Below are 16,262 nucleotides of genomic sequence, written 5' to 3'. Positions count from 1 at the left end.
CAAAGGTAACATTTCAATCTTTATAGTGGAACGGACAGGCAAGATGAAACAGTCGCTCCGATAAAAACAGAAACAATGTCTGATTGTTAAACAGCTGAAAATATCCTGGAGGATATAATACAGGACACGTGTCTGTCTTGCGGTACCATTTAGAGGACTGAAATGTAATAACTGGCTCAAAACAATAGAATGAGCAAACACAGTGGAAACAGTAGTGAAGGACATACAGATTTGTGTTTAGAGCACAGCGACAGTCAAACTGACCCAATGCATGAAATGCATTCTTTTAATGCCTTTAAATCTTATAGACTGTTCTTCCCACAGAGAAATTGAGTTACCAGTTCATGACTGAGAAGTATTTCAACATCATAGATCCCTCCACCTGAGACTTTTAGACAGAAAATGAAAAGATAAATATTGAATAAACATCTAGGATGAAAAGCAGAGGCTTATTGCATTGTGAAGGAGGATGACACAAAGAAGACCAAGATTACTGTTAAACCTATTTCAGTTTCCTGGTATCATCCAATTTTAAGTGGCCTAAAATAGAATGAGTCTTCAAAGAAGACAAAGGAAATGACTAGTGGAAACTTGGAAAAATGATGACTGAACTGACAAGCTGAACAACTCTCAAACTGTGATAAGCATGAACTCAGCCCAGTGACAAAGAAAATAAGAATTAATGGATTAATCTATTCATTCATGTAGGGAGAATAAGGAAAAAAAAAAAAAACAAAAAAAAAACAGCTACCATGCCAGAGCTAGACCAGAAGACCTCCTCAAAGCAATTACTAACTTCTCTATATTCACTTGTTAAAATGAATTGCAGCTCTAGCCTGAAGAAAAAGTAGATCTTTGTCTTTTAAAGTCCACTTAAAGTGTTTAACTAATCATAAAATAATATCAGATCATCCTCATATGTAGAGTGAAATTTCGTTTGGGCAGTTTTTGCCTTTTTCTGATGGCCATCTGGAGGAATCATGGCCAAAACCAGACACAGTTTCACTAGAATTGCATTAGTTGAGTATATATTAAAATGTTTAAAGAGACACTCCCCAGCCTTCTGATTTTCAACAGGTTACATCATAGTTATAACTAACAATGGAAAGATGTAATTAAATATTTTCTGTAGTAACAGTAGGTTCATCAAAAATATATTTTGTCCAACAAACAAACAAACAACCCAACAAAACTACAAAGGGTGGACTAAGACTCTCCTTTTTCAAACTCTGGTTTAGTAAACAATAATTTTATTCTTTTGCTCTGCTTACAGTGCTGCAAACTGAAGGCATGTGATCCCTCCTGTACAACAAAGAAAGCTTGATAATTAGTTTGTCTTAAAAGAGCCACTGTGACATATGAACCTTTATAAGTATACAGAAATCTAGATACGTCTTAGGAAATTATTTTTACTACATGAAAGGTGTGATGGTGCTGTTGTTCTACTGGTTTATATAAAGTTGAAAATCAAATCAAATTAAGAAAAAGAAAAAAAAAGTGATTGAAGAAGTGGTTTAAAAGCAACTAATAACTCAGTATTCATGAACAAAATGGTAAATAATTTCAAAATTGATATCTATCTTTTTCAGCTTCAGTTTCTTTTTGCACACCACCCATTTACAATAACATTTCTATAATGGAACTAGGATGTTAACTAAACACCATATTTTCTGAAATTTCCCCTGTATTTGGGGAACTATTATTTTAGAGTCTACCAAGATAAAACATACTTAAAAATATTTTAAAACTTTAGATATATCTGTACATCCCTATGAGGTTTTCTTCACATAGCTTTTTCTAAAATTTAACACAGACTGACAAGACCAAAAATGTACAATGCTGCATTGGAAACTGTGGTATTTATAATCCTGTGCAATGCACAGCAGTAACAATGCACACGTCTTTTCATCCGGACTCCTTGGAGCCTTTGCTGTGGAAGTGTATCATCTGCAATACAGACATCAGGCATGACAAAATCAAGGATAACAGTGGGCCTTGGCTCTGATTTTTTACACATACACTTCATTCTTTCAATTAGTGGAAACAAAATATTCACTGTCTATTTAATAACACAGTACTACTACTGTGGCTGATAATGGAATGAAAATTGTTACCTGCAGATTGCCAGCTCAAGAGGAGTTATAGATTCGTTGATGTTGATTAAAAGTTGCCATTGACAATGATAATAATGGTTATGATTGAATGATTACTTGTTGCCTATAAAGTGAGTCAGTGTCATCAGTTCTTTTCTTGTTAAATAGTTGTTCATGTGGTAGTATAGATAAAATGCACCTCTGTAAATGTTATTAACTGGATCCATCCTTGACAGCCCAAGCAAATGACTAAAGACTAAAGAAATTAGAAGATGCTATCCTTCCTAGACAGGAAATTTGCATTGCCAGTGTCCGTGTTACACTTATTCTGAAAATGAAAAGAAGGCCAGGTGACACATTTATGTAGAAATGGAAATACATTTTTCAAACACTGCTTTTCTTTGGTACTTGCAATTATCTACAAGTCCCATTAAATGCTTAAAGAACGCATTATCATCCACAAATGAGCCATGTAGTCTCTTGAACTACTCTGTGCTTTTAGAATTGAAGTTCTATTCAGGACAGAAGACACAAGACCAAATCCTGGATTATCTATCTCTGATGAACTCTCTATATCCTCAGTAAATAAAAAGTGTCAAGCTTTAACAAAAGATTGAGGCTTCATGTCTGTGTCATTACTGGTTATGGTTTGCTTGTTTTGTTTTGTTTTGTTTTGTTTTTAAAAACCAACAAATCTGTTCTAATTGCTTGTGTGACAAAAGAAAGGTGGGAGCAAAAGAAGCTGAGAGAAGTGTTGGATTAATTTCATATATCTGTCTCAGAGCAGACACAGACAACGGAGTATATGAGCTCAGAGAGCCTAGAAATACCTAACACTGGGTTATGCAACGCTGAAAATATCGCTTCTGCTTGGTTCATCTCAATTCTCTTTAGTTAGACTTTCCAGCAGCTCAGCTCTTCCAGACCAACTAAGACAGGAGAGCTTATTATAGGCTACAAGTGTTCATATTCTCTTTCTCACCTTGGAGCAAATGAACTGCTGTTGGCAATTGAAGGTGGTTATCAATTCCCTGGGTAAAGTAAAATCCTGCAGCCACTAATCACAGGCTGTCCTCACTTGTTACTACAACAGCTGCTGCCAACCTGAGAGGGAGAACTGCTGCCACATGATATTTGACCAACCCACTTGAAGCTCTTTCAGGACTGCCAGAAAGTAATAGGAACAAAATTTTAAGTAATTGTTAAAAATAACAGCTTTTCATTATACCTTCAATTTACTTATGAACCACCTTTAGGGACAGGTAGCTATGCTTGTCTGAAGGAGGGTTGCTATTGGTGCCAGGACAAGCACAGAGTGGTAAAGTTAGGCAAGTTTTCAGAATGAAGTAGTTTTGCCTAGCACTAGCTTCAGTTCTCACACATCTACTCTATAACTCATCAGATTGGTACTGTTGGCATTTAGAAGGGCCAGTGGCTGGACAAGAATCAAGAGGAGTATTGCTAAATACTTCTGAGGATCTGGATACAGGTGCTTTCCAGTTTATTAAATTATTACTTCTACCTTTATAGTCTAACCTGGAAGGCCCAAGCACACCAAAACCCTGAAGTTAAAGATTTTTTTAATAAATATTGATGAAAAGATTAATTCTCAAAAAAAAAAAAAAAAAAAACTATTTTTATTTTAATTATTAAAACCTGTAGCCAAATAACCCAGTGCTGTTTTCTAATTAGCTCATTAAAGAAGGTACTGATGAATAAGAGCAGTTCAAATTCAGTTTAAATTTTGGAGCAGGTTCTTTGATGCACAATTTGTAATACGCAAATGTCAGGCAAATGTACACAAGATGGTTGTGCATCAATCACAACAGCATATACAGCGGGGTTGGCTAGTCAGAGATAATTAAAAAACAGCAAGTAAGAGTGGGTTCTACATTCAGACACTCAACTTTATGCACATAATTACTATGATTTTGTCTGTATATCATGGACAGTTTTACATTTTTTGCTTCATCTGAAAGTGGAGTACCTGTAATAGAGACATAAAACATCATCCAAACCAAACAGCATTTCTGAATATGAAAGCAGAGATTCAGATACAGTTCATTGACCTCATTCATTTTAATTATAACAATCAAAAAATTATATGCCCTTCTTTTACAGTATAATGACTCATTTAATTTGCCAGAGGTACAGAAAATGAGCAAAAATAAGATCAGAAAATCTTAATGCAGAAATTCGCAATTTGCTTACAAAGTATGATTGCAAAATATTGTTCTAATACTCATTTGTAACAAAGTGCTAGCTATTTTATGGTTCTGAAATTGATAGGAACTTTGATAGTTCTGAAATGAAGAGTCTTTGGTAATTTTAAAGCACAACTTCCTCTCCCTTAATTCATTTAGTCAGGGTTTCTCCCTAGAGTTGTTAAAACTCAATGTTTCCGTCTCTGTCAAACGTTTCATAGTTAAGTAAACTTAGAAAATAATGAGCTAATGGTGTAATTTCATCCTGCCACACCTCACTGGAGGCTGAAGGATGACAGACACTTGAGCTTAGAAACAGAAGAGAGCACTGTTGCAGGTCCTCACAAGGACCAACAGGGTGGCATCAGCAGCACCTCTGAAGCACAGCAGGGTCTGTGAAGCAGCTGCGTTCCCACAGAGTGACTCCTCTCCTTGTGGCTTCCCCACTGTACTATTCCAGGTACTAAATGAAGTCTGGCTCACCCTGCTCTCTGCACTAGCAGCTGGCTCAGCTTGGAAAGAAGCGTCTCTTGGCTGCCTTATGGCTTCAAATTCCACATTCTGCAAATTTGCAGCATCTTGCCAAAGAATCATTAGAGTCATTTTTGCCACTTTGGGCTTATTGAAGAAAAAAGGCACAATCTTAACACCTACCTAAAAATTCTTACATCTTTCACAGAAGATCTCAAAGTAAGTATTCAAACCATAAAAAGTCTGTAATAAAGCTTGGAAATGTATCATTGTCACTGGCCTTTTATATATACACACATCTGAATCATGTGGAAATCTTACACATGGGTATTTGCCTCTTCACCTGTTTCTTTCTTCAATGGATCTGCAGTCCTGCAAATAAGCAAACAGAATTAGGCCATGTCTACACTGTTCCCTTGACTACAATAAGGAGGCCCTAGACTGCTTTGTCTTGTTTGTGTCTGCACCACAACACTTGCAGTTCCCTCAGTTTGCCACAGGTACATTCCTGCTTTATTGAGGATGAAGTTCTCAAGTCTGTGACTAGACTCACGCAAGCTCTTATATCGACCTGGAAAGACATCTCTTACTCCTTCACAGACTGGGGAACTTGAAGGACTGCTGTCTGCTACCATCTTACAGCACCTGCACTGATCTCAATGTATTACAACATGCTACAACTTGCGCAGTTGACAAAGGACAACAGAGGCAGCAAAAAGCTCCAGGTAGATCCAGACTCAAGGATAGCAAAAGCCATCATCCTGGATGGCTGCTGAAGGCCACTTGGCTGCTGGACCACCTAGGTCTCTTCAAATGTTGTACCAGCACAAGCTGAATCTCTGTTGTTTTCTGATACACTAAGAGCATGGCAGATGCCACCATCAAGTTCAGTTTCGCCAAGTCTTAATAGTTCTGGGCATGCATCACAAGACCCTCCTGGTGATTTACATTTATGTGTTGCTAGTTTCTGAATGCAAAAGATTATCTTCATGGGCCAATCTCAGAAACTGCTCCATGCTGGAGACGCATCACATCTCTTTCTGTGTCCCTTTTTCAAGTCTAGAAATGTATGGGCATTTCTTCTTGGAAGCTGTTCCTGCCAGACTCCTACAGATCCATGGCACAACAGTCTGGTGTTAGTAAATCTGTTGTGGCTGTGGCTGTAATGAAAGTCAGCAGGCCACCACCATCTGCTCCTTTCCTGTCTGGTGAAAATCTACACTATCCTGGACATCTTTGCTTTATTCAAGTGGAACAGCATACTCAACTGTACTGGAATGTCAAGATGACATATTTCCCTAGCTATTGCTCCTTGGCCAAGGCCAGTGCTTAATACAATCAAATGAACTGCTGATCCATCATATTCCACAGTTGAGAACTCACAGGCAATTCATGCACACAAGAGTGAGCCATGTGCACATGTACTGCAGGTTTCAAAATTACTGCCCTTTCTTCTCAAAAAGAGAGAACACCCTTATCCCAGTAAAACTGATATCCATGACATGTAGATACTCAGCCACAAGGTGCAGATCACAGAATCACAGAATCACAGAATCGTCTAGGTTGGAAGAGACCTCCAAGATCATCTAGTCCAACCTCTGTCCTAACACTAACAAGACCTCCACTAAACCATATCACTAAGCTCAACATCTAAATGTCTTTTAAAGACTTCCAGGGATGGTGACTCCACCACTTCCCTGGTCAGCCTATTCCAATGCCTAACAACACTTTCAGTAAAGAAGTTCTTCCTAATATCCAACCTAAACCTCCCCTGGTGCAACTTTAGCCCATTCCCCCTCGTCCTGTCACCAGGCACGTGGGAGAATAGACCAACCCCCACCTCTCTACAGCCTCCTTTAAGGTAGCTGTAGAGAGCGATGAGGTCTCCCCTGAGCCTCCTCTTCTCCAGGCTGAACAACCCCAGCTCCCTCAGCCGCTTCTCATAAGACTTGTTCTCCAGACCCCACACCAGCTTCGTTGCCCTTCTCTGGACTCTCTTGAGAACCTCCATGTCCTTCTTGTAGCGAGGGGCCCAAAACTGAACACAGTACTCGAGGTGCGGCCTCACCAGAGCCGAGTACAGGGGGACAATCACCTCCCTAGACCTGCTGGCCACACTGCTGCTTATACAAGCCAGGATGCTGTTGGCCTTCTTGGCCACCTGAGCACACTGCTGGCTCATATTCAGCTGACTATCAACCAGTATTCCCAGGTCCTTCTCGGCCAGGCAGCTTTCCAACCACTCATCTCCCGGCCTGTAGTGCTGCTTGGGGTTGTTGCGCCCCAGGCGTAGGACCCAGAACTTGGCCTTGCTGAACTTCATACAGTTGACCTCAGCCCATCTGTCCAGCCTATCCAGATCCTCCTGCAGAGCCTTCCTTCCCTCGAGCAGATCGACACACGCACCTAACTTGGTGTCATATGCAAACTTACTGAGGGTGCACTCGATCCCCTCATCCAGATCATCGATAAAGATATTAAAGAGGACTGGCCCCAGCACTGAGCCCTGGGGGACTCCACTAGTAACCGGCCTCCAACTGGATTTGGCTCCGTTCACTACAACTCTTTGGGCCCGGCCATCCAGCCAGTTTTTAACCCAACAAAGCGTACGCCAGTTCAAGCCACGAGCAGCCAGTTTCTTGAGGAGGATGTTGTGGGAAACAGTGTCAAAAGCCTTACTGAAGTCAAGGTAGACCACATCCACAGCCTTCCCCTCATCCACCAAGTGCGTCACTTGGTCATAGAAGGAGATCAGGTTTGTCAAGCAAAGATGGTGCATATCTTCTGCTGCTGTCTCTATGCAACTCTGTCCGCATGACTCCAGTGACCATGGGAGTTCAGATACATACCTAAATCTGAATGGCAATTAAGGTACTGGGGAGCCTGATAAGCCCTTTCTATGAAATGCCCTTTCTATGAAATCAGCTCAATGCTGATCTGGAAAATGCCATCTCATTCACTGTGATTTAATGAATGTTCCAGAGACTGCGCAATTAGGGTAGAGATCTCTTTTCTAGTCTATGTGGCTGCAGAAGTAGAAATATTTAGCTAGTTCTGTTGCAGATCCTCTGCGCATACATGCAAGTTCATCCTACCTTCACTGTGCAGCCTATTCCAGGAGCGTTCTCTTGTTCATCTGTAACTCAATTGGCCTTTCTTGTTAGCAGTCTTCAGACACATTTCTAATTCAGGAGCCCTAGGCATTTTAAGTGGGGAAGGTCCAGGTGGTGAGTTATTCAGATTTTGTGTAGGACTGCCTCCAGAGCTTTCTCCTCTAGTGGGTGCATTCAGTTCACCCTCAGGAGCATTTCACAGACTGTGCAACACGGAAAATTAGATTTTGTTCTCTTGAGTGCTGGAGGTAGAACTGAGTAAATACAAGCAGATGTCTGCCCAGTGGTGTAGAGCTCTTCCTGTTGTGAAGCTCAGTGCTCATAATATTGCTGTGATTCAAAGAGAATGAACTCGAAGTCCTTCATATTAGCGGCTGAGGAGCTGTTGTTTTTCAAGGGCCCCTCTCATTGTGCAAGGTCACAGGCCTCTGAGCTGTACCAGCTTACACAGAGACTGTCCGCCATGCAGAGAGGAAATACCCTTCCCATATTAACATGGGAAGTGCTTAACATGTTCACTTTGATGATGTCTTTTGATGTCTTTTATTTGCAACTTGCACATTTTGCAAGACAAAGAAAAACGTAAAGTGCTCAGTACAGTAAACTGTTTTCTTAAGGTGTGATTTTCAGATATTTTTCAGGCTTCCATCTGTTGATCTGCATTACCTCCAATTACCTTGATCCTCCATCTGGTGGCTAGATTTTCTGCTCAAATATTCTTCACACTCTCCAACAAATGCTTGGAGAAGAATTATAATTCTACAGATTTTGAGCTTGATTTTCAAAATTTTTTTCTTGATTTTTTTTTGCATAGGCACTAAACCATAGCTCTGGGGAATCTTTCAAATTTGCTTTCAAATTTAAAGATCAACAAAAAGTTTCATAAGATCTTACTTTGAATCCAAAACTACAAATCAATGAGGAAATCTTAGTTTAAAGATGAGTGTTACATACTCTGTTCTTTCTTTTTCTTTTTTCTCAGTTCTGCACAAATAAAAAGGCAGGTGCACTTATTTCTGTACACTCTATTTAATTCCATGGCCAAATCGTCAACTGTAACGGGACAATAACATTTTTTCAAATTTTTTTAATACAGCTTGACAGGTTTGACTATGAAAATAGTAGTTCATTATTTTATATTTATGAATCAAGCTGAAATTCTACAATATCCTGTCCTAACCTGATCTATTGTTGTACTCTTATTTCCTGCCCCTGTTATCTGACTGCTGCTGGAAATTTTACCCATAGGTGCTGATGTGTTGCTTTTAAATATAATCATGTATTGTTGACTGTTCTCTCAGTTTGATTTATTTTGGGTAATAAATGGACATCTTGAGGCAGTCATCAGACTTTAATTTGACTGAACAGATCATATCTGAAAATGACAATTTTCCTAGAGTGCTTTTGGAGAGAAGCAGTAACTTCACATTTAGCTATACATTTCTGGCTGTTTATTGGTTCTTTACAATATGCACTGCAACACTTCTTCTAGTATTTATGGCACTGTTCACATATATTACTATCAATGTAATAAGCTACCAGTAACAGGTAAAAATATATTTACCCACAGAGCTTATGATACTGGGGAAACATAGAAATGCAACACTACTACCTGTGCACCATTTTTTCCACCTAAGACTCTCGAGAGCCTCAAATTTGAGAAGCTTCTTATTTTGCCTTGCAGGGCTTTTCAACATAGTTGCATATAGGTCTTGTTCTGCTGTTACATTGATGTAAATGTTGTTGACAAGGGATGCTCTTCTGATCCATAAGACTGGAAATGTTCTATCTCTTTCCTTTCCTCATCACTCTCCCTAGTCTTTATTTTCCCTTGCCCTTCTTTCTCTTCATGCAACCTATCCTGGCTGGGCTGTAGCCTTTCTGTTCTGTTTCATAGATTCATTAGGTTTAAGGACTAGTAAATAAACCCTTCCATGCTTCTGTACAATAAAGGCCACAGGCTATTGGCCCCTGCTGAGCCCAATAACTCTAATGTGGCTGAAAAATATATTTTAGGAAGCACTTGGTTTCTCTCTGAAGGCAGCAAAACAGGGATCCTCTATGACTTCTCTTGTCTACCTCCCTACATTTTCCCATATTCTCAATATTCTCTTGTAGAGAATGTCATCCAAAATCATACAGTTTCTCACTTTTGACTACTGTTAATTGTTACTCATATAGACTTCTGGTAAAGGTGATATACAAGAAAGGAGCTGGATCCCAAAAGCCTTTCTTATTGTAGCAATCCCATCAACTACAGCAGCATCTGAATCTACTTACTGTAAAAATGCAAAGTTTTCTGGCAAGGTTCTAACATGACAGAATAAGCATGGTCAGCTTTAATAATAATAATATTAATTATATTAATAATAATAATAATATACCTTTCAAAGAGCCAGAATATTTTTGTTGTTTTCAAGGAAATACCACTAGAGTGCTCTTCCCTCTACTGTAAGCCTACTAGTGCTGTAGCATCTTTACACTCTGGAGAACATGGGAATGCATCATCCACTCATCACATAGGACTCCAAGGGGACAGGAAGGATCCCACATTGTGCATTTATTCTCTAGCTCTAATACTCAGCACAGCAAGGCAGTTTTTTTGCTGTTTGATTCATCTTGGAAAGAATATGTGTGAACTGAGACAATGCTTCTGTGTAGTCCCTCTGTATTGCTGAAACTCCAAGTTAGCCTCTAGATGTGAAGTCTGAAACTTGTACCATCCTTATGAAGGTTTTGAGCCCCAAAAACCAGAGCCTTTGAAATTTGACCTACCCAGTACACTTTCTAGTACTGTGAGTTAAAAAGCAAGACTTTGCTGTAGTTCTCAAAAGTCAAAATTCTGTGCTACATTTTCTTTAGTAGCTGATGCTTCACATAGGCTTCTGTTCAACTAATTACAAACCATTTTTCTGGTAAACACACCTATTATTGTTACAGATGACAGAGAAACTCCTACTATTTTCTAGAATATTCAAGGGAAAATATGTTCTTACAGTAAATATTTTTTTGAGTTTTCCTGTGTGACACCACACTCTGAAGAAAGCCTTGGAACAGAGTGTCTCCTCTCAAAATCCATATATGTTTAGATCCACTAAATTAGTTTAAAAGTATATAAAGGTTATATAAAAAAAAAAAAAAAATTAGGACCTGTCACCACAAGCAGGTAGATCTTCAAGGAAAGATATCTGTGGCCATACCCTGCTTTGAAACAATCATGAGGTGCTGTTGGGTAGTAATTATCATTACTCGTGCTTACAAGTCAGAAAAGCAAGGTAAAAAACATGGGGATGATAACAACCAGGCACTGTATCCATGATGAGCCTCTTTAGGTAAGTAACTTTCAAAGATACATGTGGAACAAAATATCTGTCAAAAGCATGTTAAAGGATTTCATGGAAGTCTTGTAATATTCCACCTCTTTTGTGAAATTTGGCCTCTATTTCATATCTGCTCAGACGCTTACTGCAATCCCTTCTGCAGTTGCCGTATGTTAGATGGAGTGACTGAAAAGCACATGATGTGGTCATGACAAAATCTGGAAGATAGACTGATTACCTATCTAGCTGGATATGTCAAAAGACCCCTCTGCTAACTTCTTATAACATATTCTTACAAAGCTGCCTCATATATGGTAGGCCAAATTAGCCATTTCATATCGCTTTTAGCTTCTTGCAGAAAACACTTGTAATTTATTTGGAGCAAAAACTCATTCTGGTTCTCTTGTATAAAGGACTGCTGTTGTCAGTCACTGGCAGTAATTCAGTCAGGAGGGGACTGAACTAGTAAGAAAATTCCAGAATATCGCTCCAGCTTCCAAAAATGTGTTCAAAACAACATCATGTACTTTTCAGCTGTAACCTCTCCTGCCTCTCTTCCCAGTGTCAAGAAAGGGAGATAGAGAGGGCTGTTGGAAGAACCAGAGCAAACATGCACCAGAGCTCCTGATAGCTCAGCATGCCAAGTTACATACTGCGCTGGTAAAAGTCCACTGATATTCTGAGAAACAGGAAACAACACTAACTGTATTTTGAAAAAAAGTCTGTTCTTTGGAGGTAAACTAAAATTGACTCTCTGACCAGCCTTCTGTGAACAATCTATACTTAGTACTCTTTAAGGAAATCTTGGCTTGACTTAAATACAGCCTCCAGTGAATACCAAGCTGGGAATGACTGTACCTTCCCTAAGTTATTGTAATTTCTCATTTAATTCACTTGCAGTGAATTTCCTCACCCCATAGACTGAGCGTTAGCTGAGCTGCCAAGCTCACACCTGCCTCAAGCCTGGCTTTGTGTGGTGGGCAGGAGGAAAGACACACTCAAGACTGAAGGCCTGTCCAGACAGGAGTGTTAGCCCAGAGTTCAGTGCCTAATTTAACACTCAACCACACTGATAAAGCCTTCCAGTTGAAACTGAGCCATACCCAAGGTGAAGCTTATGCTGTCAGGCTGGGGACAGTTTGCAAACCCTATGATGCTAACACTAGTATGGAGTGGGAGAGTTCAAGTCCCTCTGCTATTGCTGACACTTGCTGACACTTCTGCACTTCAGACTACTGTTGCCCATCTCTCTCTCTGCTTGTGAATTAAACCTTATAGATATTGTTCAAGTGTCATAATTTAAGCTAACCAGTGCAGTGAAGTCAGGCCCTGAAAGAAGATAGCCCTGTTTGGGCTGAACCACATTTAGAAGGAGAACAGCAACAGCAGTAAACCAGTCCATCCTACTTTATATTTCCACGCAAGGTATTCAACTGCCTTGACATGTAATAGCTCAAAAGTGAATTTCCTTCATGGAAATGTAATGCTGGAGTTGTCTTCAAAAGATCTGTGTCAGCAGCTCCTTGTTTCAAGCCATCCTATTAAAAAAACATTATGAATGCAATTTTATGCCTGTATGTTCAAGCCAAGCATTTTATGGTGTTTAAAAATTAATAGGAATTGAAAAGCCTTTGATAGTGCAAACTTCAGCATTCTAGATTTCCTTTTTCACTCCTTTACATTCACTGCCAAAATATTTGTTAACCAGCTGCAACCTTTACCCTAGTTTCACTGGGTACTAAAATAGTCTGTTGTGCTGCAGACGTGTTTCTCTGCTTTTAATTTGCTGTTCACGTACAGTACAGCATGTAGTAACCAACAGCTTTTTGTGGGGCAAAGGTAGCTTGTGGACTACAGCAAAAACAGCACGAGGAAAATGTTGAACTTTCAATCCTATGTATAAGCAACATCCTCTGACATTTAGGCAAACCTGAGTTCAGATTTCTGAATGAAATACTCATGATCATTAGTAATGTGTAAAGCATTTTCTATCCAATCTGTTTTGTATTCCCTATAAAGTCTCCATACATTTAAGCAAGGAATTTTAATGTGTCTTAAGCTAAAATGCTTCAGGCCCTCAGCACAGGTATGAGAAAATGAATGATTCTGGTTTTGCCTTCCTTAGTACAGCTTGGAACTATTTGAATCATTCTGAAAACAGGAAAAACAAGGTAGAATAGTTGTCATACTATTCATTAAAAATAATAAACAGGTGAAACAGTAATTCGACTAAAATCCTACCGATCAGGAAAGCTAGGAAAAAAAAAAAAAAAAGACTTCAGGGCTTAGTTCTGTAACTCTCATTTGCAATAGGCAGCATCTTTTGTCTAAGGCTTTTATAAATATTTAAACCTGGACTGTAATAGGACTAGAGGAAAAGAAGGATATACCCTCATACAGGAAGTCACGGTCACAGTTTCAGAATTCAGGACTATCCCCATATTCAACCGCCATGTCCCAAAAGACAAGTAAGAAAAAGAGCCCTTTTTCACAGGACAGGACAAGGTTGCCCAAAAGTAACAATAATAGGCTGCATCAGGCTGCAGAATAAGTGATTTGTACCATCCTGATTAGCTTGCAGGTTGGGAAGATATTGAACATCAGTGTACTGCAAATTCCTAATGATATTGTGCCACTTACAATGCCATATTTAAAGTTTTTTGTTCTTTTTTGTTTGTTTGTTTTTGTTTTTATTTATTCTATTTTTCATAGAGAAGGAATATGGGATATGTCTCAAAAGAAAAAAAAAACATACTGTTTTAAGGATGTTCTGACAGCTCTAGCAACATGAAGAATCCCAAACAACTGCGGATTTTAATGGCTTAACCAAGCATTTTGATACTGGATTTAAACCTGAGACAGAAGAGCACAACTCTGCTGCTAGAAGCACTGGAAGAGATCTGTTCTTAATTTATTTTCTACTGTACCGAAACTTCCATTTCCATTATCCCTATGTGCATGTGTAAGTCTTTTAAAAATACAATATAGTATAGATCTTTTTTTTTCTCTTGATGTATTCTATCTGTATTTACATATTTTAACATACACTCCACCTTAAAACTAAATGCTGAAAAGTCACACATACAACATAATTAATAAATAAAGGTGATATTTGAAAGCTTCGCTGTAAGTCTAAATGGAGCAAGTTGCCAGAGGAAAGCAAAGGACTTTGCAGAAAGTTAAAAAACTTTTTCACCAGCCTTATGCCCAGGTGTCAAAGAAAAGAAAGATTTCAGGCAAGCTTTCATAAGGAATATTTTTTCTTAGGTATAGACTTGCCAATCATCTACATTTGTAAAATATGTATGTTTTGAGGGGGAAAAAAATCTCCTTTTTGACTGATAGAATAATATAACTTGCAAAATTTTGAATAGTTAATTTTCAAGCATTGAGGCAGACTGCTTCTGCAGACAGAATCACAGCTGTGTTCTGATATCTATGTCTATCAATACAAAGGTATTTTCAGACTTGTTCAAGAACTGAAGTACAGAATCCATAGTCCAAACACACTATGCTATTGTGTTATCTCAAATTTATTTAATTTCATTAAGAAGCTTTAGGTTCCTGCTGCAAACCATCAACCTTATTTTCATTTACATGTCATGTATTCACAATACTAATGTCTGCATTAGAAGTAAATGAAATCCTGTAAAGGGCTCTGAAAGAAATAAGTGTATATGTGTACATTTCTCACAGTTGTGCCTAGTTCATTCATAGTGATTTTTATTTTGTTAATTTGGTGGAAGAGGGACTCTGGCAGAATAATGTGTTCACTATTTTAACATGGATGTAAGTGCAAAAACTAGAAAATTCATTTTTGAGACCAAACCTTTTGACTCAATGACTTAGCAGTGTTTTTTATTCTTAAAATGATCTTGTATCAGTCCAGAGTTTTATGAATTTTATGTGTCATGAAGGCTGAACTAAGATTAGAGAAGGTATTACATCTAAATTTGTGATCTTTTGACATTTTCAATTTCATCTTTAACATTAAGGAAGGGTGAACTCTGTCTAATTTCAATGATATGGGAAAGCTGCTAAATTCTTACCCTACTTTGAGGAAAGTGGGATCAGTTAGAAATACAGTGGAAAGAGCAGAAGAAAGACAAAATGTCAGATGAAAGATAATTATGTTTGAGCTAAATTCAACTCTTACCTATGTGGACACATCTATATGGGATGATGAATAATAGTAGTGAGCTAGGCTGTGAATCTGCCATGTTCCTGTTCCTCCATATCATATATTAAGAATGAGTCAATTTGTTCAATTCTGGATGTCAAAGAAGCTGCACCACACAAAAGTACTTTCAGGGCTACCATATAGGAGTAAAACTTCGGAGAATTAAGAGAGTGTGTGAAATTCAAGCACACTCCCCTCCCTGTACCGAGATCCTCATACATCCTGCTCCCAATGGGTCCACTCATGCATTGACCTGCCAACCAGCTGTACCTCATATACAAGATCCAGAGCTGTAAAAAGCCCTTACTTCTTCTAAGGAGCCAAGGGGAGTTAGCCTTACCTCTGTGCAAGGCTCCGCACCTAGAAGGCCCATCTAGGCTCCAGATTGTCCCCAAGTGAAGCCTTGGGCTGTGCCTCTTCTGTGTCACGTTGTAGCTGGGCTCCTGCCACATCCCTCAAGGCATGTGGTGGCTTGATTCCCATTGTGTTACTCAAAGCACAGAGCTGATATACTGGGTCAGGAAAACAGGGACAGATCTTTTTATTAGTCACCCTGACATGGCACGTACTGGGTGTTCTGTGTGTGCCTCCTACAGCTAGTGTTTTGCAGCCTCTGCGTCCTAGCCTCTGAGTCACCTCCCTGGACAGGCAGTCATTTAGGACTAAAAAAGACAGCTCTAGAGAGGTGTAAGCTTGCTCTGATTGCTTTCTGAGCTAGCCCACAGACTAGCAGGCTTAATAACTGTATCCTGCTAACATGATCGATCACACTTAGCTCATGAACTCCCGGTCTGAGGCCAGGGCAGAGTGAGTACAGAGTACCTGTGTGCACGTGGCCTGTAGACATAGCTAAAAATACCCACAGGAGAGTCACTAGCAAC

The 16,262-nt window shown here is 39.1% G+C and overlaps 1 protein-coding gene across 1 annotated transcript in view; it reads right to left on the bottom strand.

Moving 5' to 3' along the window:
* Window positions 1–15,890, bottom strand: part of PPDPFL (pancreatic progenitor cell differentiation and proliferation factor like) — a 29,318-nt gene extending 13,428 nt beyond the window's left edge. Inside the window, exon 1 of the mRNA XM_040550356.1 lies at window positions 15,722–15,890. Within this exon, the coding sequence (XP_040406290.1) occupies window positions 15,722–15,833 (112 nt within the window). The 5' untranslated portion in view covers window positions 15,834–15,890. The remainder of the gene's footprint in view (window positions 1–15,721) is intronic.
* Window positions 15,891–16,262: the final 372 nt, after the last annotated feature.

Source organism: Cygnus olor, chromosome 2 (assembly GCF_009769625.2).
Source record: "Cygnus olor isolate bCygOlo1 chromosome 2, bCygOlo1.pri.v2, whole genome shotgun sequence".
In the NCBI taxonomy this organism is placed as follows: Eukaryota; Metazoa; Chordata; class Aves; order Anseriformes; family Anatidae; genus Cygnus; species Cygnus olor.
This window is presented reverse-complemented; position numbering and strand designations above follow the sequence as displayed.